The following is a 24373-nucleotide window of genomic DNA, read 5'->3' on the forward strand; positions in this document are numbered from 1 at the left end:
TTCATTAGAGCCTTTTCTCTTAGCGGCCAGTATCGCAGGTCGTTGGAAAGTGTGAACGGAAAAACGCCTAATTTATTTTTTAATTTGGTTCGTCGTAGTTTTGAACAAGGGACAAAGGAAGTAGGGTAATCAGCAAGGCGCCTTAGTGGTGTGATTGACCGGTACATATATAGTTGGTCAAGCAAATCTTGTCAGTAGAAACAGGCGGCACATTTAAAAAATGTAGGCGCAAAGGGTTATCGTCCCATAGAAAATTTGAATTTCGCGCCTTTTTCTACTGACAAGATTTGCTTGACCGACTATAGTTTGTCAAAGGACTGTCTCATTTTAAACATAGACAGAGAGAATCATACTATCTTTGTCTTACAATAGTACTAGCACCCAAGAAAAAGGTATAGTTTTTTTTGTTCTTATTTACTGACAATTTGGTTTGGCCAACTATAGTAGATAAATTACTTTGGAATAGCAAATGGCTTATTAATTTGTTATATCGAACTTAATCATAATAATGTGTTACTCATTTGGTAGCCGTGACTTTGGCGTAGTGTGTTGTAATTATCATCTAACATTCGTCAATGGCTAATTAATAAACTAGTAGTTTATGAAATTAAAAAAACCTTCTTTGTTTCCTCACTCCATAACCTTTCCACTCATGTTCAAATATACCTCCTCTTACCTAAAATAATCACAATCACGGCATAATGATGTCCATAGTTCCAAAACCCCCGTTGCTATCAATATCATATATTTTAAATCTAAATCTTGAAGACGTAAAACCGAAGCTTCGGAAATTCTGCGGCAACTTGACAAGGAATTTAATCAAACGCGGGATTAGAAACTTTACACTGAACGTTAACCAACTTGCGTTCAAACGGGGACTTTGTGAAACGTACCTGGGGACTGCTACTTTAGGTGCTCAAGGATTTAAAGACGCGGAGATATCTTGTTATTTATTTATTACTTCTTGAGTCTAAGTAGAATCCATACTAATCCATACTAATATTATAAATACGAAAATCTGTCTGTCTGTCTGTGTGTTACCTCTTCACGCTTAAAACGCTGAACCGATTTAGATGAAATTTGGTATACAGATAGTTTGAGTCCCGGGAAAGGACATAGGATAGTTTTTATCCCGAAAATCATCCCTTAAGAAAGTAAAAAGCGGGATGGAATTGAGATAATTAATGAAGTGTCTGCTAATTTGTGTGCATAATATGCTCAAATTGAATAATTGCTATAAGATTTTCTCCAGGCGCTATTCTTACTCTAGCTGGGGTTACTAAGTCCACGCAGACGAAGTAGCGGGCAAAAGCTAGTAACTTATATTGTCAAGTAGAGGTTAGCTCTATTTTTTTTTAAATCATAGCTCGGCGATGTCGCATTTTCCAATAAAAGATATTTCTGTGTATTCGCACAGGGCGTACACGCTATACATCAAAAATCACTTGCGTATCTATGTGTGAACGGCACGTCTGTACACGCGGCATGCGTCATTGTGCATATAGCTTCAATTAGAAATCAACCTTATCAACAAGCGACAATGTGGTACCTTTTGGTTGAAAACGTCACATTACTCAAACGCCAAGCTCCCGGGTGGAAGCGAGCGAATGTAAACCTTACTTGAAAGTGTGAAGGTTACTTGACAGCGTCCGCCATAACACCTATAGTGGTCCTTGGCGCTGTGGGCACGACTAGTAACGACACCTTTAGGGGTTCTTAGCGTTCAAAGGGTTACTGACGCTCGTGGACACCTGCAATACCAGAGGGGGTACAACGTGGGTACAACGCACTTAAAATGGGAGTACGCTCTTTTCCTGAAGGTTTGAAAGTCGTATCGGTCCGGAAATACCGCGGGCGACATTTCATTCCACAGTTTTCACTTGCGTTTCTATGTGTGAACGGCATGTCTGTACACGCGGCATGCGTCATTGTGTAAGTTGCTTAAAAAAAGTACTGTGCGGTCGGCAAAAGGTCGTCAATCTGCTGTCGCGGGACGAGGTAATTCGAATCGGGGCGGGGCGGTGCGTATGATAATACTATTACTTATTCTGTGATACTATGGTTGCACTTTTGCACCTTATTCCGTTGCAATAAGATGTAAAAGTGTAAACATATCCTTGACGTCGACCGTCCTAGTGGCTGATTGGTAACCAGACTCCTACCCATCGCTACTTAGTACTAATAACAGTAAAATGATGAAAATCGAGGTTCGCATATTGCGGGCATCTAAGCTGTCTCTGTCGCTCTAATTATGCCTTCATTGGAGTAAAAAGAAAGATTTTCGGTTTTCGCGGTAGCGCCTCTGGCCTCAAGGTTTGTTACAGAAGTAAGCTCTACTATGCAGAGGTCGGAAATTAATCTCCTAATTGAGCACTAATTTTAGCTCGCTTTTAAATGTAATAGGTATGCACTTGTAGAACTGCGAAATGTTGGAATCCTACATTAAGTAAGGCTAATTCATAACACTGATTTAAACTTTCACAATTTTTACTCATTATTATGAGTCATCATTATTAGTCCCGTCGTTGTAAAGAATAATAAGGCTACTTCATACCAGCAGTCTGTGATGTTGTCTGATTACCTACCGTGGGTATTATAAAATTAACTATTGTTAAAATATTTATCAGTACGGTTTTTACTCACTATTGTTTTTCGGATTCTTTGGGAATCCTTCCTCAAGCACGAGTGTCCGCGGCGGTTGTACGTCGTGCACTGCCCGCGCCGCCCGCCTCGTCGCTCGTTGCGCACGCGCTGATGGGGCGGGGGCGGGGGGCATGTCGCCAAATGCGACTAAAAATAATAGTGAGTAAAAACCGTACTGATAAATATTTTGAAATATATCTCACGATAGTTTAAGTGCGATTAACCATTGTTTTTAATTATAGCCTGGTTACCGTCGTTTCATTTCCTAAACACAACCAACTAGTATAAGACTATCAGCATCTGAACGCTACTACAGGAAAGTGGGAACAGTCATTTCCCACTGTATTTTTACACAAACCCAATCTCAATAAATCCCGGACAAGCCGGGAACCAATAGAGCCGCGATACCGAGATCCGGCATCCGGTCAGCATCTGACGTCCGGCATCCGGAAAATGGCTTACTGGCCGACTAGGCCGCGATCTAATTCCCACCGGGCTCTAATAGCGGCACACATTTCTACGTCGTTATAGCGCGAGCTAACAATACAATCTGGTTAATTAGTTCGGCTTTTTGATGTAAAAATGTTCATGTTTGCGAATGAATGAAGCTAATGCTAAACATCTTTGCTCAAAACAAACTAAGTTATATGTAGTAGGGTTTTTCGGTTTGGGCTTGTGGAGTGAGAAGATTTCATCTGATATGAATAGGCTTCTAAACTACAAATTGCTAAAATAGACTTTTTTTGAGACTTGAATGTTGGTACCGCTCGTGCATGTTTTTGCAATTTATATCAATATTTAAAATAAGGAACGTCACTTATGTATAAATCACATACCTACACTTTCCTATTTCATTATTTGAGAGCTCTAATGCTGTACTTAAATAAAATCAATAAACTATAACCTTATTATTAATAGTTCCCTTCATTCCCGTCATAAAAACATGGCCAATTTTACACGGAATGGAAACTGAATAAATCAATGTAAGAATCAATAGAGCTGCGATAGCGACGCATAGCGGGATCCGATATCCGGCCGAACATCCGGCGGCCGGAACGTCCTCGTCCTCGGCCAGTGGGCCGCGCGCTAATTCTACCTCCATATTGTCTATACATTCTAACACTATTAGTTTACCTGGAAGATACCTTTATTGCGATTAGACCGCCTGTAACATACATGCCGGTATGCTACCCAAATAAGTATAACGGGTAAGCACTGATTGATTATTAATTCCCGGATTAGCAAAGCAATACATATTTTTGTTTTAATTAATATGGATTAAGCAAAGTTACGCCTGATCCTATTAAGTGTTTTGTATTTTTTGTGGTGCTATACTTTTTGACCCAGTGCTCGGTTTTACTTAAACTAACATTATTTTACGATACAGTTGGTAATTATTATATTGCTAAACATTATGTTTAACCGCAAACGAGCAGACGGATCACCTAACAAACAATGCATCAGACAAATGTGAACGCAACCGTATGAAACCGATATGCGTCACGACACAACACAACACGACATGTCAGACAAATGTGAACTGGGCTTGTTTTTAGGGTTCCGTAGCCAAATGGCAAAAAACGGAACCCTTATAGATTCGTCATGTCTGTCTGTCTGTCCGTCCGTATGTCACAGCCACTTTTCTCTGAAACTATAAGAACTATACTGTTGAAACTTGGTAACCAGATGTATTCTGTGAACCGCATTAAGATTTTCACACAAAAATAGAAAAAAAACAATAAATTTTGGGGGTTCCCCATACTTGGAACTGAAACTCAAGTTTTTTTTCATCAAACCCTTACGTGTGGGGTATCTATGGATAGGTCTTCAAAAATGATATTGAGGTTTCTAATATCATTTTTTCTAAACTGAATAGTTTGCGCGAGTGAAACTTCCAAAGTGGTAAAATGTCCCCCTCCCCCCCCTGTAACGTCTAAAATAAGAGAATGATAAAACTGAAAAAAATATATGATGTACATTACCATGCAAACTTCCACCAAAAATTGGTTAGAACGAGATCTAGTAAGTAGTTTTTTTTCAATATGTCATAAATCGTCAACCGCAATAATAATAACCCAGACTGACTATAAGCATCGCCACGACCAAGTTGCAGCCATTATACACCAATACCTCGCATTTAAGCTCCACCTTATTAACAACAGGACTGCCTACTACAAATACTCTCCGCAGACTGTACTAGAGTCATCCGATTACAAACTTTGCTGGGACAGAACTATAATTACAGACAGAACCATCCACTACAACAGGCCTGATATTACCTTCCATGACAAAACCGCAAAAAATGTATATCTGATCGACGTTGCTATTCCTAACACCCACAACCTTACCTCTACACACACCGAAAAGATAAGTAAATATACAGACCTGTCTATAGAGATTAAAACCCAATGGCCAGTGAACACAGTTAAAATCATTCCGATTATCATTTCATCCACAGGTGTTTTCCCCCGTACTCTGCATTCCAGCCTCAAGACTTTAGACATTCACCCACTCACGTACATAATCCTACAAAAAGCTGCCGTTATGAACACATGTAGAATAGTTCGGAAATTTCTAGCCCTAGAACAATAGTCTAAAATATATTTCTATATTCGTTTAGCCAAAAGCCCGCGGATATGGAAACAAAACTTCCTCCAATTGGAGAGAAAAATAAAGAAATACCAAAAATAATAATAATAAGCCCGCAGGGCAGCTTGTGGCGAGCTGTTGGGGAGTAACGACCCCACGGATCCGAGTGCTCCCGAGAGTCGGTCAGGGTCTCCGTCTCTGGCTTGCCTTCATTGGCCGTCCAGAGAGGAGTCGCTAGAGCTATATGCTCCAGGGGTGGAAGTGAAAGATGCATAAGACGCGAGTTAGCACACATGGCAATATGGCAATTCATCGGGGCAACGCTGCCAGTGTCATGGGGACGTTTGGGCCGGCTACGGTCCGGGGTGGCACCATAACCTAAATAGTTTAATTTAGTGGTTAAGCTAGACAAAGCCTGTTGCGGATTACATCATTTGTAAGTCGATGACGAAGCCTGTTGCTGATTTGATTTTGTGTCCACTTGACGAAGCCTGCGTTGCCGATCACGATCTATGCATGGATGTTATTTACTGTTTTATTTATTGTGACGTGAAAATAAAAGAATTATATTGAATTTAGATACATATTTAACATAGCGAACTAAGCAACAACAGGCGGTCTTATCGCTAAAAAGCGATCTCTTCCAGACAACCTTCAGGTAGTAGAATTTACCGTATGGAAGAAATAAATACAATTTACCTTTCACTCACGTTTCACATAAAAAATACATTGTTAAAATTATGTAATGTACGGAACCCTCGGTGCGCGAGTCCGACTCGCACTTGGCCGGTTTTTTTTACACATATTGATGTTTTCTAACGATTATGTTTACAAGGCTAAACTAGTTCTTCTACGCAAGATTACTCCTACCTAGATGTGTTTATCTACAGATTATCTACACACCTTTAAGGTATTGGCGTATCATTACATCGCGGAAAAGATCAATAATGTTTACACCTCCAATCGTGAATATTGCTCGTTTCCGTAGTATAACGCTGAAATTATAATCTGACTTATTGTAAAAACTATGTAACACCAGTAGGTACGATTTATCGTGAGTTTCCGGAGAGGATGTAATCAAAAATAATTTGACTTTAATAAAAACATACTCTGTGCAAGGCAAATTCTCGTAAACATCGTAACACTTAATGAAGCAAAATTTACTTTTTAGATTAATGCATTAAATAATTCCATTATAGATAAATATGTCCTATACCTTATATATATATAAGGTATAGGACAATTTTACATAACATACCTATCGACCTAGCCCTAAATTTCATTATAATCCAACACGTAGTTTTAAAATGAGAACGAAACTACGTTTGTATGGGAAGGTGAAATTCGGCCGAGCTTGCCGGGGACTCTTAATGAACTGTGATTAAGAGTCCCCGGCAAGCTCGGCCGAATTTCACCTTCCCATACAAACGTAGTTTCGTTCTCATCTTAAAACTACGTGTTGGATTGTAATGAAACTTTGCACATACAATGACATGAGGTATATCTAGGTCTGTAATTAGTTTATATAACTCTAGTATATAAAACAAACGAAATAGAGCAAAACAAGTTTTGTATGAAGAACTGAAATTCGCTGTATTTTTTTAACTATTGTATCTGAACGTACATAAACTAATTACAGACCTAGATATACCTTATCCTATTGTAAGTACAAAGTTTCAGAGCAATCTAGCTAGTCGTTTTAAAATGAGAGCGTAACTACGTTTGTATGGAGCACCGAGCTTGCCGGGGACTCTTAAGGCTTGTGGTGAAGAATATGTGAAAATTAAGTAAGTGCAAATAATATATTTCAAACCTTTCAAAGTGCATAGGTAGCTGTGAAGGTACCTTTGGCGCTTATAGGGTCATTGCGCTAGTTTTCATCCACTTGGTGAAATTTGAATATAAACTTACATTGATGCACAAATTAGGACTTATTGCGATCCTTAATGTCTAAACAATGTATATATCTACATAAAAATCATATTTCCTAAGTAGCAAATTAAAAATGAAATATATTATTTGCTAATCCGTCAAGTGGACGAAAACTAGAGCATGGAAGGAAACTAGCGCAACCCTAATATCATAGAGTAACTTATACTAGAGCGGTACTGTCATAGTAAATTTTGTAACCCCAGTAAATTTACTGCCATCTGTCGACACACTTTAAAACTAAAAATAAATATTTATAAAAATACGATAAAATGTATTTAAATATGGATAAATGATTTTTTTTATTGGCATTAATTATTTTTATGATTTAGACCTATGTTCTTTCACTGATATGCGTTAAAATGGTTAAATAACAAACGAAACCATCAACGCCATCTATACGACAGTAGGCCAAAGCTAGTAGCGCCCTCTGAACGAGAATCAAATTTTCTTGATTTTCGAGGCACGTTTTTTCCTTAGACTGTATCCATCTATTACGGAGTTATATCTATCTTTGCTAATATCAATAGGATAGGTGTACAAAAAAAATATAATTTTACGTTTTTAGGTACAGTTAAATACTTACTTATTCTGTGGTACAGTAAAGTTTCTGTATCTTGTTTTGATTATTAACATTTGAATTTAATTAGTTAAAAAAAATTAATTATCTCGACGATCATCAAAGATTTACTAAAATAAAAACAAATATCTTCCTCCATTAGTTGGCCCACTTTAACACTTTCCTTTCAACTGGCGTCAAATTAAAAATAACAAAAGACATTCGTCCCGTTCATTTTAAAAAGCATTACATTTTACCGTCTCGCTCTAGTTGGACGGAAGGAGGTGTGTGCGAAAGAGAACACTGTACTATTGTGGTTTTGAATGAGTGATAATGTTGGTGGGAGACCATTAGTTGTGATGTGATTAATAGGTATTTTAACGGTGTCGGCGAAGATTGATTTCGTATTTTTATTTGGGTTTATTGCTTAACGGAACGTTATAAGTATTTTATGGTTTATGTATATTCAATACAGTTCACTGTGGCTATGAACTTGTGGTGGTAATTAGTGACTATGTAGGTGGTGCGCTGACGTGCCCAAAATGTGCTCGAGTATTTAGCAAGAAGATAGGGTACGTGAGCCACCTAAGGGCGCACCAGAGAGCGGATCAGCTACACGCTAATAACGCGAATTAAAAATTGCCTACTCCAGAGCACACAGTCGCTGTGGCCGAAATCGGTCAAGAGAGCATCATATCGGATCATCGACAATAAGGTCCCTTTTTATAGAAAATACCGCATATGATTATATAATGCTAGCGGCAACAGAAATACAATATCTGTGAAAATTTAAACTGTCTATGACGGTTCATGAGATACAGCCTGGTGACAGACGGACAGACAGACGGACCAACAGCGGAGTCTTATTAATAGGGCTCCCGGTATCCGTGTTACACGCCGAAACGAATACCCGTGTTCTTAAGCCCGGCGGTACTAAGAACCCGGTTTACACGGAACCGCCGGGATTCGAAAACGTTTCGGAGGAACGTTCCCAAGAAACGTATCTCAGACACGTATCTCCGTTTACACGGGTACTTAAGACCGTTCCGAATGGGTCCAAATACTCCGAACCAGTTTGAGCCAATGTACAATGGTAACAAGGTCCACTATTATTATGTTGACTTCAGATGAATTCGTTTGTCGTACGATTTTTAAAGCGAAGCTTTTATTCTATCGCCCCAATTTATTAAGTTAAGATTAAAACCGCGATTTTAATACCGTAAATCGAATTAATTTCCGATTTTTTTTAGTTAAATGCCTACAATCCGAAAAAAAATTCACTTGCATCGTGGTTTCATAAAACCGCACAATAACTTTTTTTTTTTATTGTTTTTAACCGTATTGATAAAACATAGGTACTGAGCCATCTTCCTATGTTTAATAGTAGGAATACATAATTTTTATTTTAAACTATTTATATCATTTAATAAAACCGATTGCTTCTAAGCTAATTACATAAATTTGATATCGATCATAGATTTTTTACAATTACATAATGGTATAGTATTTTCGTTAATAATAGGTGTGCATACAGAATACAATATTAATTAAAAATAACAGTTTAATTATTTCGTGGTTATTTTTATCTCGCTGCTTTTACTGCTTTGCGAAAACAACAAACCAGCCAACGGCGCAAAAAAGTTATTAGTAGGTACACAAAAGCGAGATTATCGAGTAATTATGCTCAAATGAAAAGCAGAATTTTACCCAAGAACCATAAAAACCCATACTACCTTGGATAACTTGCGATAATATTGCTAAATACATTAAAATAGATCTTTAAATTGGTAATCATTCATAATTCACTTTGGTCACTTTCTCACTAGCGCTCAGGTAATAAACTTAAATGCGCACGTTGCCGACCGGTGGTCCATCCATCCATTGTTTTCCAATATCCTTTTGTTTGTCATCGTCGAAAACATGTAGGTTACCAAACTACTCGTATTATCACAAGTGTCACCGCCAATTACAAGCTTTATGTCGTTGTAATAAGGTCAAAACATCTGCACAAGAAAATGTTTTCCATTGTTTTGTAGCTGCACCGCACTAAAAAGCGTTTTACTGTGGTAAGAGGTACCTAAAGCAAAAACAATTAGAATTTATTGAGAAGGTGCAATTTTATCAAGTTGATAATTGCAATTGTTGTTGGTTGAAGTGTTTATTAATAACTATAGCGACCCGCTTAGGCTTCGCATGGAGAGTCAAGCATAATAAAATACATTCTGTAACAAGTATTCACTTCGGAAGCCTAATAATACTAAGAGTTCACTGTCCATTTGTCTGTCACCTCTCACTAGGCTGTATGAACCGTGATAGCTAAACAGTTGAAATTTTGAAATAAAACTATGAAAACGGATTATATCGCGTATATTGAATTTATAATACATCCCGACGTTTCGAACTCTTTACAGCGTTCGTGGTCAACTGGTGACACTAGTAGCACTAGGGCTAGTTGAAATTTTTACAGATGTATTTGTACGAAACCTTCGGTGGGCGAGTCCGACTCGCACTTGTCCGGTTTTTTTAGAAGTTAATAATGGGTTAATTATTCTTAAAATATAGACAGACAGCCATCGCGCACTTTTTTGTAGACCAAGGAAAGAGAGACAAGTCCACCATACATTGATATCAAATAGATTGGGCAGCGTTTTCGATTAAGCCAGCGTGATTTTTTCTAACTTCATTAGCAAACATCGTCATATTTCTACCAATTTAAACAAAACCTTAACAAAATATACACATAAACATTCCCAAAGAAAAACTTCATTCATAGGTGAGGTCTGGTTATCGCGATAATACAGACAGACATACGGACGCGGCGGGGGACTTTGTTTTATAAGGTGTACCTACATTATATGTCAAGAAATACAATTTCATATCATGTTCTTAAATTAAACTAAAATAAAGAAGCAAGTTAAAATTGTATTTTTTTATAAATACTTACTTAATGCCAATTTCGAACATTAGTTTGACTTCCTGCCTACATACTGAACTCGATGGTTCTAATTTTTTTTTAAATAGGTACTAGCAGGTTTTTTTATTACCTATATATTGCTAACCCGCAACGTAAAAAAGTAGCTATTTAAAGTGCTATATAAAATACTATACTATGATAAGAAGCCTGAATACTTGTTCAATACCTATTGCAAGCAAAAACTACCTGCTCAAGAAAGGGGTTTCTAAACCGTTTATTGAATTTCGACTCTATGACCTATGAATAAGGCTAAATATGACAGAAACTCGTCATGAATCTTTTGTCTATTCATTTGTAGCTGGCGTTCGTTCCTTCGCTACTATCGTCAAGGACGTGTCCGGAGCCACGGATAAATAAGATACGTATCTTCGAATACCCGTTTATCCGTGTACACGGGTCTTAACTACACGTTTCTTAATTAAACGTGCGGAACGGGCCAGAAAACCGTTTACGTATTATTCGGAAACGGGTATTCGAAACGTGTAAACGAAACACGGATTCGACCGCGAGCCCTACTTATTAATAGGGTCCCGTTTTTAAACTTTGGGTACGGAACCCTAATTTATAAGCAAAATTGTTGAGTTATATTTGACTGACGTGAATATCGGGTATTTATTTCGATCTTCATAATAGTAATTTTACAGGTTTTCATGACTTCACATGTAAAAAGTATGCGCGAGTGCACGCACACTTTCATTTTTAGGGTTTCGTACCCAAAGGGTAAAAACGGGACCCTATTACTAAGACTCCGCTGTCTGTCTGTCTGTCTGTCTGTCCGTCTGTCCGTCTGTCACCAGGCTGTATCTCATGAACCGTGATAGCTAGACAGTTGGAATTTTCACAGATGATGTATTTCTGTTACCGCTATAACAACAAATACTAAAAACTGAATAAAACAAATATTTAAATAGGGCTCCCATACAACAAACATGATTTTTTTGCCGTTTTTTTGCGTTATGATACGGAACGCTTCGTGCGCGAGTCCGACTCGCACTTGGCCGGTTTTTTTTTCTTGTACTTGTTCATGAACCTACGGAACCCTAAAAACGCTGTAGCGTGGTAAGTACTTTCTATATATGTCTTAGCAAAAACCCACATTACCTAATACATTCTAGACCAGCAGGTGAAGCGTATGACATATTTTCCTTCCTTAAAGGGTATCCGATAAAGTATCTAAGTCAACCTGTTTCATTGTAAAAACAGTTCTATTTTTAGACTAGTTAAGTCCATATTAGAAAGCGTAATCGTTGAACGTTTCTTTTCCATTATCGCGTATATTCCTTTTGGCGTTCTTATAAACTATTAATAAATGGTACACGGCACCAATCTTGGAACATTTAAGAGAAAAAAACCGGCCAAATAAGAGTCGGACTCGCCCACCGAGGGTTCCGTACTTTTTAGTATTTGTTGTTACAGCGGCAACAGAAATACATCATCTGTGAAAATTTCAACTGTCTAGCTATCACGGTACATGAGATACAGCCTGGTGACAGACAGACGGACAGCGGAGTCTTAGTAATAGGGTCCCGTTTTTACCCTTTGGGTACGGAACCCTAATAATAGGGTAGATATTTGCTGACAGGGTCGAATGGATTTACCCGAGTTTAAACTTATGCGACACATATTTAATTGATACATGTAAATTTTCTACCGCTTTGCGCATTAAAAGTTGAATGTCCTATTTTTGTATTATGTTTCTGACTTGTTTAATGAAAGATACAGGAACTTAAGGGTCCCCGGCAAGCTCGGTTCTCTTCAGCCCTTTAAGCCAAATCTCATAGAAAAAGGGGCAAGCTATGATGGCGCCATCTCTGCAAACCTTTGACAGTTGCCAACCCCATTGGCGCAAGAAACCTTAGTGTGAATAAAAAACCGGACAAGTGCGAGTCTGACTCGCCCACCCTCCGTATAAATTTAACATTTTTTTTTTTAAATTGTCTTAAGAATTTTCCTGTACTTGTAGTGTAAAACGATATTACTTGCCAAATTTCATAGTTCTAGGTCAACGGGAAGTACCCTATAAATTTTAATTCCCTTGAGAGTGTCGAAATATACGTTTTTTGAGGCATAAACGGCCGTATCTTTTTTCTACGTTGACTTAGAAGTTTCATATTTTCACAGCTTCAAGGGACTGTAGACCTGAGTATATATGTTTTGAATTCCTACTCGATACCTCTACGCGTTCTCGAGATAAAGGGTCTTGACAGACAGACAGACGGACGTACGGACGGACAACAAAGTGATCCTATAAGGGTTCCGTTTTTTCCTCTTACGGCACGGAACCCTAAAAAAACGAAAAAAGTTAGCTACACGACACTTAAATATATTCCTTAGCGTTTTAGAATAAAACTATGAAAACGGATTATATCGCGTATATTGAATTTATAATACATCCCGACGTTTCGAACTCTTTACAGCGTTCGTGGTCAACGGGTGACACCCGGGTGTCACCCGTTGACCACGAACGCTGTAATAATCCGTTTTCCGTAAATCCGTAAATATAATCCGTTTTCATAGTTTTATTTCATGAGTAACTATCGCGGTAACCGAAGACAATATTCGTTTTAGAATACTTTATCTGTTTTTACCTTGTTTATACTAGATAAAAGCAAAATTCTCTCAAAGTAATTCTAATTACTTTCACGCGTAGTTAAAATTAGAAATGTAATAAAAGTGTTGAGTAATCATCTCACTCTATTCCATATTGCATCCGTCACAATGCGTCCGTTAACGGGATTGCAATTGTTGTTAGAGCAATGAACCGTGAGTGGGAGGCTTTATTTACGCAACTGTTTATAATTAATACGTACTTCATTTACAATCTGTTCTGATAAACTTCATCGTAAAATAAGTGATAGCCCAAGGGCCTGACACTCTTTGATAGAGAAAGATAGTCTTATTGCGATTCCTATAAGAGGAAAGAGAAAATAGTGCCATGCTTTGTCCTTATCACCGACCGGGTTTTTTTTTCATGGTCGGGTTATGGCAGCATAGGTAGAAGGTCTATAACTACTATATAATAAACATTTGGTTAACAATTGTGTACCGAATTTATAATAATGCATTGTAATTTTAATAATTTAATGTATGTGAATAATAATGTAATTTAGAATAGCATTGTAAATTACTATGACGTGTAAAATTTTAATTTTATTAATAAATGATTGTATTGTATTGTATTGTATTGTATTGTATACTATGTCTATGTGATAGCCTGATCGGTTATCCGTACTGAAAGTGACACCTTATAAGTAATGTGACGTTTGGCATGTTTAAAAAAAATAAGATGCCAATAAAATTAAAAAAGAAAATATTAGATACTTGTCGGCTGCCAAGTCTCACTTATGCATGCCAAACATGGACACAACAAGATGACGCGAAACCAATGGGGTTGGCAACTGTCAAAGGTTTGCAGAGATGGCGCCATCATACCTTGCCCCTTTTTCGATTTGGCTTAAAGGGCTGGCATCTAGGGCATTAAAAAAAACAAAAATTTGACACAATTCTAGGGATTGACCATGAATCTAGTATAACTGGATCGGTCATGAGGGGTGGGGGAAAATGACCGAACGGGATAGTCTTATGTATCTTTCAGTAGGAGTAGCAGAGAAAGCGCTGTTATTGTTTGTCCTTGTCATAGTTTCACTTTTCCACCGCTGCCACAACCGAGGTTGTGGCAAACAAATAAGTACGTGACATGTCATGTTTGTTCATTGCTTGTTTAATTATCGTTGTTTTGTATGAAATTGTGCTTTCTCTTATGAAATATAGTGATGGTTAGCGTTTTGAATGCTTGAACTTTGATAAAATACTGGTGAATTGTTCTGTAATCGGCTGTAATAGCCGCTCTGAGCAAAAATATGAGATCATAACCTTTCACACGTAAGTACGGTATTTTACACCTTCCTCTTAACGCAATATGTGAGAATAACATCGTAAAATTACGTTACACTCAAAGCAATGTAGAATCAAACTATTTCAATAAAAATATCACAATTATTTACGCAAATTAACAAAACATTATTTGTAAAATTATCCGCCCAAATTACGTAGGTAGGTAGGAGTCTGAGGTCAGCCATTTTTAAACTTCTTCTTAATTTAGCTGCATAACAATCATGTTAGGGATACCAGATGAAAATATCATAATTTTATGGGTAATTTTGACCTCGAAGTTTTTTCGTACTTCTAATTCCAAAAAATAAATAAACAAATGTTGTGAAGATTAAATGTGGTGTACATTAATTGGTGTGATTGCGATTTGTGATTTCTTTAAATTAAAACCCATAATACATTTTATTTTACGATTTATTTACTAAACATGTTTAGTTTTGTACCACCTGCGCGAATTATAGGAGGTATTTCATTGTTTATACGCCTAAAAAGAACGGCCCATTGACATTTTATTAAACAATTTTTTAATTCCGTCAAACAAGCTAACTTTGCCTCCAGGGTAATCGCACCAACGTGATATCAAATATTGGGATAATTTTTACCAATATGGTATCCCCACGTTTATGACGTCATCTATGTCTATCCCTTACAGGCGCACGCATATAGCTGGTCTATATAATGCTAGGTCTATGGGATTGACAGGGCAAGCTATGCTGGCGCCATATGCTACACATACTAATCTATGTGCTACACTTCGACCGGCCAACCCCATTACAGTGCTGTCAACGTGCTTTGGAAAGGTGTATTTTAAACTTATTAATCCATAAAAATAGAAACACGGACATACGATAGAAAACTGGCATATAGACGCTCTACTATAGGCGCAAAAACTGAAATGGAAATGGTTGTGACCACGTAGCACGTTCAAGCTTGTAAAGTGTTGTAATTCATCAAATCTTATAATCTAGGCATTCACAGATTGGGCATTGGTACTTCCATCATTAATTCTAATTTCATAAAGTCCTTCCAACTCCGTATACACTACATTCAAAGCCTGCGGTTTACTCGTACATCATTTACACTTCCACAAAAACCCCTAACATTTGTTTATGTACATTATGTGGGGCAAGTATGACGAGGGTTCCTGTACCAACTGTTTGAGAGGGGACTTGAACTGACATACAGTTCTAAATACAGCCTTAATTAAAGGGTTTAAAGTGCAGATTTGAATGGTAGGAAGATAGAGGAAAATGAGAGAAAATCGAGATTATTCTATTTTTGGAATATGTGACATTATTAAAACGTTTTAAAGCGTAAAATCAGACGATATGCATTAAGCTCCCTAGAAGTTTACGATAGGACCAAAAACACAAAAACAAAATTTATCAGTGTTTTAAACCTCAGTTTGGTAGGTACAGTCGCCATCAGATATATCGGTGCGGCCGAGGTGCTCAAAGATATCTGAACACGCACTCTGACGCCTTGACAATAGAGGCGTGTTCAGATATTTGTGAGCACGTTGCCCGCCCCGATATATCTGATGGCGACTGTACTGTAGACTGTAGGATTAGGTAGCTTCATCATGAATAAAATTTTACTTAGGAAGGCTGCTTTCTATAAAACTGGTTAGGTTTCTACTACATTTCATACTCTTAACAAATCAGAAAGAAACAATTGTTTGGCTTAAGCCGATTGAAGCGTTAATGTTAAGAGTGGCCAATTATTATGTAGTGGCCAATCATTGTAGCAGTCACCCTAGATCTGCTCAGTGTTGGCCGAAACGTTAATGCAATTAACCATTAACCAGTACAAATTGAACCGTAAACTGTAATCGCCCGTTACGGCTTACGATTCAATTTGTACTGGTTAATTGCAACTAACGTTCGGCCAACACTGTCTCTGCTCTTTATTTTATCGCTGTGATCTATGACGTATCAAATTTGAAGAAAAAAGTAATGTTTTTAACTATGTCTTTGTATTGTCCACAGATGTCCTCAGTGAGGGCGTGACTCACTGGCTGCCATGTCGTCGTAGCCTAAATCTTCTTGCTTCTTCTGGTGAGTCTATGTTGTTATTTTAATTTGGCCTCTGACTTTATTTTAATAGTATTTACAAAATATAAAGGAGTAAGTAAGCTTTGGTAGGTCAGTTGGTCCGCGTTTGAAGAAACTTCAGTTTAAATTTTTAAACAAAACCGGCTAAGTGTGAGTCTGACTCGCGCACCGAGGGTTCCGTACTTTTTAGTATTTGTTGTTATAGCGGCAACAGAAATATATCATCTGTGAAAATTTCAACTGTCTAGCTATCACGGTTCATGAGATACAGCCTGGTGACAGACAGACAGACGGACAGACGGACAGCGGAGTCTTAGTAATAGGGTCCCGTTTTTATTTTTTTACCCTTTGGGTACGGAACCCTAAAAAGGGAACATTGTTATCGAAAACATACGCACGTGGCAATACTTTGCACAATTTTAATAGTAGCAGTAATCTTTCTATTCTTGAGATCAATCGAAACCTATAAAACGGATACGGATGTTTACAATCATCACTCGTTTCAAGAGCTTTGCTGAAATAGCTATTTATGCAACAAGTGCGGAAATCATCTTTACGCACGTGTATCATACAATGTTTTACTATGCATTGTGCGAGTAAATAAAAAAACATGTCATGGCAAATAAATTTAATTATTAAAAGGAGTGTTTTAAATCGACACGAGTTGCAAATTACCTATTCGCACGTGTATCATACAACGTTTTACAGTACATATGGCCCTTTAAACTTTCGACATATGCACGAAAAGTGCTCTTTTCCGCACTGGTGCGAGAAAGTAGCACCATATGTACTGTAAAAAAAAAATTGAAAACAAAAAGCACTAGTGCGGAAAAGTAGCACTTTCCGCATGATATGGCTCCGTAGGAAACGCACTTTTCAAGCACATGCATTGTAAAGTACTAAAAAAACCGGCCAAGTGTGAGTCGGACTCACGCACCGAGGGTTCCGTACTTTTTAGTTTTTTTTGTTATAGCGGCAACAGAAATATATCATCTGTGAAAATTTCAACTGTAGCTATCACGGTGCATGAGATACAGCCTGGTGACAGACAGACGGACGGCGGAGTCTTAGTAATAGGGTCCCGTTTTTACCCTTTTGGTACGGAACCCTAAAAACTAGCTATTATAGGTGTTAGGTACTTTCGATAAATACGGTCTATTAACAATTCTCCGTTCATAGAATCTCCACACAATTACATGGGTAGGTAAATTATTTAAAAAGGGCCAGCTCCACCACTCCTTGTCACGCGACAGATCACCCATCTCTTTCTACACAGTAAAGAACGAGAGAGACTCATGTCAGTTGTTACATCTGATAAGCTCCACGTGGGTGCCACGCGGTGGCCCCGCCAGATGGGATGTTCACGGCGTTCACGCCACCATGCTAATTTGGTGTGTACTTCTGAGAAACTATGTTTTGTATATCGATAATGTTGGTAATAATGTGAAGAGTAAATCTATTTTAGCTGTGAAGCCTTTGATAATTTTGTAATAGATTTTTTGCGTTCCAAAATGTCAATGTTTTAGTCACTGGTGGTGGTGTGACATAAGTAGGTACCTACTGCGTCTTCATGCTAACTCGCAACTCGCAATGTCCTTTAGCGGCGGGAGCCATTACTTATTCTGTGCCAATAGCAAGGGGAGCTTCTCAAAATCTACCTCTCCAAACTGGAGATAAAGATATACGTGTGTTATTTAGATATTAACAGTTTGGAGTGGTAAAAGAGGTATGGAGGAGCGAATTCTAAAATTAAAATGAAACTAACATGCTGCAGTGTCATGCCATATCGGCCATCCATTTGAGCCATAGACCTAGCATTACATAGATGAGCTATACGCGTGCGCCTGTGAGGGACAGGACATACGCAATGCGACAATATGATTGGTCGAGTAGATAAGCCCACCATAAACCATACTAAATTTACGGTGGGGGAAAAAAAGGGAGACTGTGACAAGGACAAACAATAACAGCGCTTTCTCTGCTACTCCTACTGAAAGATACATAAGACTATCCCGTTCGGTCATTTCCCCCCACCCCTCATGACCGATCCAGCTAGATTCATGATTTGAGCGGTTACTCCCAGTAACCAAATTTGGATTTGCAAGTCATCGGACTCACGCACGCAAGGGAATACTTGCCCCAAATTAATTTGTCAGGCCAGTAGAATTATTATTGTTATGATTTTATATGTATATAGTAAAAGCTTTCATAAACTGAAATAGATGTCATATACTAAAGAAAAAGTGAATAAGAACTCCGGTTGGCTGGGGCCAGAATCGAACGCTCGTCTTCAGCTTTTACTCGGCTAGCGTCCTGATCACTAGACCACCCGGCTACGGCGTTATCCGTCCCAAATTCTCTAGTAATATGCAATCTTTGAAAGGCCATACTCCTTTGACCAACTCTAAGGGGCCAATACGTGCCTGCACCCCCTATACTTACGGGATTATTAGTATAGGGAGTAAGATATGGTGCTGGTGCTGCTATCTATACACCTAGGGCCTGGAGAACAAATCAAATTATTTTATGAAAGACATATGAAAAGAAAACTAAATTATTAGATTTTTTTCCCTAGTAGGTAATTAAAGCTTTCGTTAGAAATACTGTGTGTATAATATATATTGTAGAAGTTGTACGTTTTCCAGTCCATCAAGCATCGATCTATTCTATACTCGACGCCACCATTAGATTCCAATAATCTAACCTCACTTTTTCTCTTTTTCCGTATGTTTTAAGAACCTAAATAAAGCTAAAAGGATACATCTATATTTATTTTAAATGCTTGAGTATGCAAAAGGGAAATTTGAGTTTACTTCTTTACATATTTTCCATTATTACGAAAGAAAAAGGATCCGAGTGAGGTTAGTTTTTTGGAATCTAATGGTGGCGTCGAGTTTAAGTGAGGCTTGTCGTCATTCTATGCATCTCGTGAGGATAAAAATAGAACTAACCGCAAATTAATTTTCTCGTTCTCGCCCGATATACCTGATTGTCTGGTTTAATCTGATCAAGCTGTCATCAGTTGCGTAGGTACGTTCGTAAGTACAGTCAGAATCAATAGTAGCGTGTCAGAATACGCGTCAAAAGTATTTACCATTCTCTAATAATTTAACAAAAACAAATACTCGAGTTTCTATGTGTAGAACATATACATAGTAGGCTATAACAGATACTATTGAACGCAAACTGTAAGAGCGTTTTCACATTGTCCGATCCGATATCGGATGTAGGATCCTACATCCGCGTTGCCAGGCCGCGGGGGCGCGCCCGGGCCCTTTAGCGGTCACGCACACTATAGGTACAATAAACATTATGCCTGCACAAACAAATATTATCGCGCCGACAGCTGACGGGGGGCTCCGACATGGCTGAATTTATCGGAAGCGCCTTTCCGATATCGGATCTCGAAAGGCGTCTATGACAAAAACAGCTTTTAATTGTCATATTATTCACAACGACGGGACTTCATCGCGTAGAATAAGTTTTATTTGCCATTTTCAACATTATGCCGCTTTTGAAGCTGTCCCAGTACCTACTCTTTGAATAAACCCTAAAAAAGCGAGGCTCATATTTCCAAGATAATGTTGTTAGTTTGGTTAATGAAGCGTGAACGGTACCTGTCTTATCTTCCATCTTAATTGATATTTAACGACGCACCGTTTGCGCATTAACACCAAATTAAATTACGATAGAATACACAAACACTTTTAATCACCATATTTACCTTGTGGAAGTATCATATGGAACGAAGCAGTCTTTTTGGGAGAGATATTTAATGGAAATGACAAGTAAACAAACGTTCTTGCGATAATTTGTATGTTAATATTACAATTTAGAGTCTTGTTCAAGTTTTGCAAGTGTGGTTCGCCAGTTAAGAGCTTTATTCAATAATATATTTATCAAATAATGAATATTGTAATATATAGGTAATTTAAGTACCTAGTATTAAGACATGACATGTAAAAAATTTTTTTATCAATAAATGATCGCATCGTATCGTATCGTACTGCTTAATTTCTGTACGGCAGATCTCGTCTGACCAAGTTATGGACTCCACGATGGTCTCTTTGACAACATTAACCTTTTCGACGCCGTGTCAACCACAAAATCAGACGCCACGGCACCGAAGTGTCAAAACTGAAATTGAACTTTATGCATATGCATGTAGGTCTATGTTGCTCTGTGGTCTATGACCGATTAATCGGTCTTTGGCGTTGAACCTACGGTGCGTATATATCGGTCATTGGCGTTCAAAAGGTTAATATCGGTAACTTGTCCTAAGTGGACTAATGTCCATCTTTCGTCATTCCTTCCCGCTCAGTGTCCTGCCTTCTATAGTTGGTCAAACCAAATTGTCAGTAAACAAAAACAAAAAAAACTATACTCATCCTTTTCTTTCGGGTGCTAGTACTAGTGTAAGATAAAGATAGTATGATTCTCTCTGTCTATGTTTGAAATAAGACAGTCCTTTGACAAACTATATCACTGTAGCGGGGTGATCCGTTTGCGACGGTCAATATAATTAGCTGTCAAACGTTACCTTATGTCGTAACAAATTACTTATTTTAATAATATTTGTTTGAAATTTAAAGTTAATTGAATACCTCTTTAGTTATGCTTTTCTAAAATGGTTATATGAATGAAGCATGCCCTTGTCCCCTTTCGATCTACCGATCTAGCAAGTGCCAATTTTGTTCGTTTTGCGATCTTATCGTCCGTCGGTTCTCATTTTCGAACTTGGCACTCTCGCTTCCATTATATAACGTTAAACAATATTAGTCAATTTTACTTCAATGCCGCGTATTTTTAATGCCATGCCATAAATTGGGACGTTTTAAACTAAAAGGTACCACCTTGTCGCTTGTCGGTAAGGTTGATTTCAAATTAAAGCTGTATGGAAATAGCGCCTTATTGACAACCGACAATAAGTACCCTTTCGATTGAGAATGGCACAATTGATAGTCAAATTGATTGTGTCAAGCGTTAGAGGCCAAATTCATTGACAAAATGTTTCAATTGTAAGAGGCCCTACAGTAATTAATTGTAAAGGGGCCCACTGATTACCAGTCCGCCGGACGATATCGGCCTGTCAGTTGTTCAGAACTGTCAAATTTTTGTTCTGACTGACAGGCTGATATCGTCGACTGATAATCAGCGGGCCCCTTTACAGTAGGGAAACATCGGCACAATAAAAACCGGCCAAGTGCGAGTCGGACTCGCCCACCGAGGGTTCCGTACTTTTTAGTATTTGTTGTAATAGCGGCAACAGAAATACATCATCTGTGAAAATTTCAACTGACCAGCTATGGTTGATGAGATACAGACAGACAGCTTTTACCTTTTGGGTATACGGAACCGTAAAAACATTAGGGATCTCATATTATCGTCAGTGTGTAGGTACATGAACGAAGTGGCCAAGAAAACAAATTCCTTGACAAATATCTGAACAGGAACACGCCTTAACATATTGTCAAGGCGCTAGAGTGCGTGTTCAGATATTTTTGAGCACTTTGGCAGCTCCGATATATCTGATGGCGAGTGTAAATACTACCTAATTTTGCCCTTTCGCGGGGTTACATACCTCACTAATCCGTTGTCTGTAACAGTACACTCACACATCAAAGCGATTGGCGTGTCGTCGAGATCCCTTCGATCTCTTGACAGCGACATAGACACATTGCCCTACTTTCTCAACGCGGTGAGAATTAAAAATAAACTGGGCAAAGGACGCGACTTTGTCACAGCATAAACTAGTTAATTTTCGTTCGTTTACCCCAATCACACAAGTTATACGTGACGTTTTCAACCAAAAGATACCACATTATCGGTTGTCGATAAGGTTGATTTCAAATTGAAGCTTTATGGAAATAGCGCCTTATTGACAACCGACAATAAGTGCCCTTTTGGTTTAAAACGGTACATATGTTTACAAACATTTTACAATTATTTGTTTTATAAGAATATTCGAGTCGTGTGATGGTGTACACTTAACAAGAGCTCTGGCATCACTATAACAACATCTAAATCATACCCTTTTCAGTAAAAATAGAAAGGAAACTGCTAAAGTCCAAGTAAAACGACTTAGAAACAGTGTACAGTGGACCGTGAGCTTAACACACTCGCTACGGTATGATTAATGAATGCCTACAGGTACTGCATGTGTGCCTTATAATTTGAAATCAAACCTGAATTAATCTCCAACCTATTTACATCACTCGCACTTATAATTAATCTAAGATATTTATAGGTAAGTAATAGTAGGTATGCCCTAAAACGATGACTTTATTTTGCGGTCTTGACTCTAAAAGGTTTTAGAGCCTGTTTTCGACAACGTTTTCTTCAAAAGAATGGAAGAGACCTTTGCCCAGCTATGGGACACTAATAGAATAGACAAAAAACCTCTGAATGTACTTTGAAGCCTGGTTCACATTTGTCTGACGTGTGACGCAGCGTGCATCAGACAAATGTGAACGCAACCATATTAAATGTATGAAACCGATATGTGTCACGACACAACACAACACAACACGACACGTCAGACAAATGTGAAACGCGCTTAACAGATGTCTTACTTTCATTTCCAGGTGTGACACAGCCACCATGGGCGGCTCGGGCGTCTCCGACGAGTACACCCCCCCGCGGCTCTCGCGGCTGCTGCACGCGCTCCCCCATATCAACGTCACGCTACACCGCGTCAACGACACGTTCGCGCCCGACTCGCCCGTCTACCTCGAGGTTAGTGCTGTGACGTCACATGTTCCAGGTGTGACACAGTCTCCATGGGCGGGAGCGTCTCTGGCTACACCCCCCCCCCTCCGCGGTTCTCGCGGCTGCCGCACGGGCTCCCCCACATCAACGTCACGCTACACCGCTACACGCTTTAAGAAAGCCCAGGAGACGTAAACTTTGTCGGAGCAGTTCTTAGGCCCACTTGCACCATCCCAATAACCCGGGGTTAAGTGGTTAAACCGTTAACCCTGTCTGAAATTTTACTGGTAACCATGGTAACTCCAGGTTTAACCGGTTAACCTCGGGTTCGTGAGATGGTGCATGTGGCCCTTACACGACAAGTGTACGATATCAAGTGGATCGGTGTGTTGGTGTCAAGTGCGCTTTGCCACTAGCACTCAAAGGTGTTATTGATTGCTTATGTTCTGTCAAGCTCAAGTTGTATGGACAAGTGCTTATTCTGCCCTCCTGTTTGTTTGAGTCTTTGTACAGTTTCGATTGATACATTGGAGCACCGTTTGCTTATAAATATTTCGTTCTTAATCTTTCTTTGAAGTAGAGACCATACTGATAGAAAAAACATTTGCTTACCACCAGTAGTGTTATTAATTTAGGGTGAGTTTTCCTTGCCACACATATATACACAAGAGTTGGGTTTTGTTGTTATTGATTGTTAACATGTTCAGAATTTGTATGTACAGTCAGCATCAAATACATAGTGACGGCCAAAGTGGCCAAATATATGGTATCACAGCCTAGTTCAGTTAACTCCGACTGGTGATCCAAATATTTAATTGTTGTTTTTCTCGTTTTCAGAGCCTGGGTATCCTCGGCTCCATCCCTGGAGCATGGCTGATCCTGACCCTGACGGTGTTGCTCATCTACCTGCTTACGAGATGCTGCGACAGGAAGCAGCGCCCGCCCAGGAGCATCACCGCCCTGAAGGTCAGTTCAGAACTTGATGGCTCCATACCTGGAGCATGGCTGATTCTCTGACTAAGTTCT

At 38.6% G+C, this 24373-nt stretch overlaps 1 protein-coding gene across 1 annotated transcript in view; it reads left to right on the forward strand.

Annotated features, from left to right (window-relative positions):
• LOC134744394 (protein tweety) overlaps positions 1-24373 on the forward strand; it is a 125697-nt gene that overhangs the window by 94230 nt on the left and 7094 nt on the right. The window contains exons 3-5 of the mRNA XM_063678198.1: positions 16574-16642; positions 23224-23374; positions 24185-24313. Of these exons, the coding sequence (XP_063534268.1) occupies positions 23240-23374; positions 24185-24313 (264 nt within the window). The 5' untranslated portion in view covers positions 16574-16642; positions 23224-23239. The remainder of the gene's footprint in view (positions 1-16573; positions 16643-23223; positions 23375-24184; positions 24314-24373) is intronic.

The sequence above is a fragment of the Cydia strobilella genome, chromosome 9 (genome assembly GCF_947568885.1).
Source record: "Cydia strobilella chromosome 9, ilCydStro3.1, whole genome shotgun sequence".
NCBI classification, from domain to species: domain Eukaryota; kingdom Metazoa; phylum Arthropoda; class Insecta; order Lepidoptera; family Tortricidae; genus Cydia; species Cydia strobilella.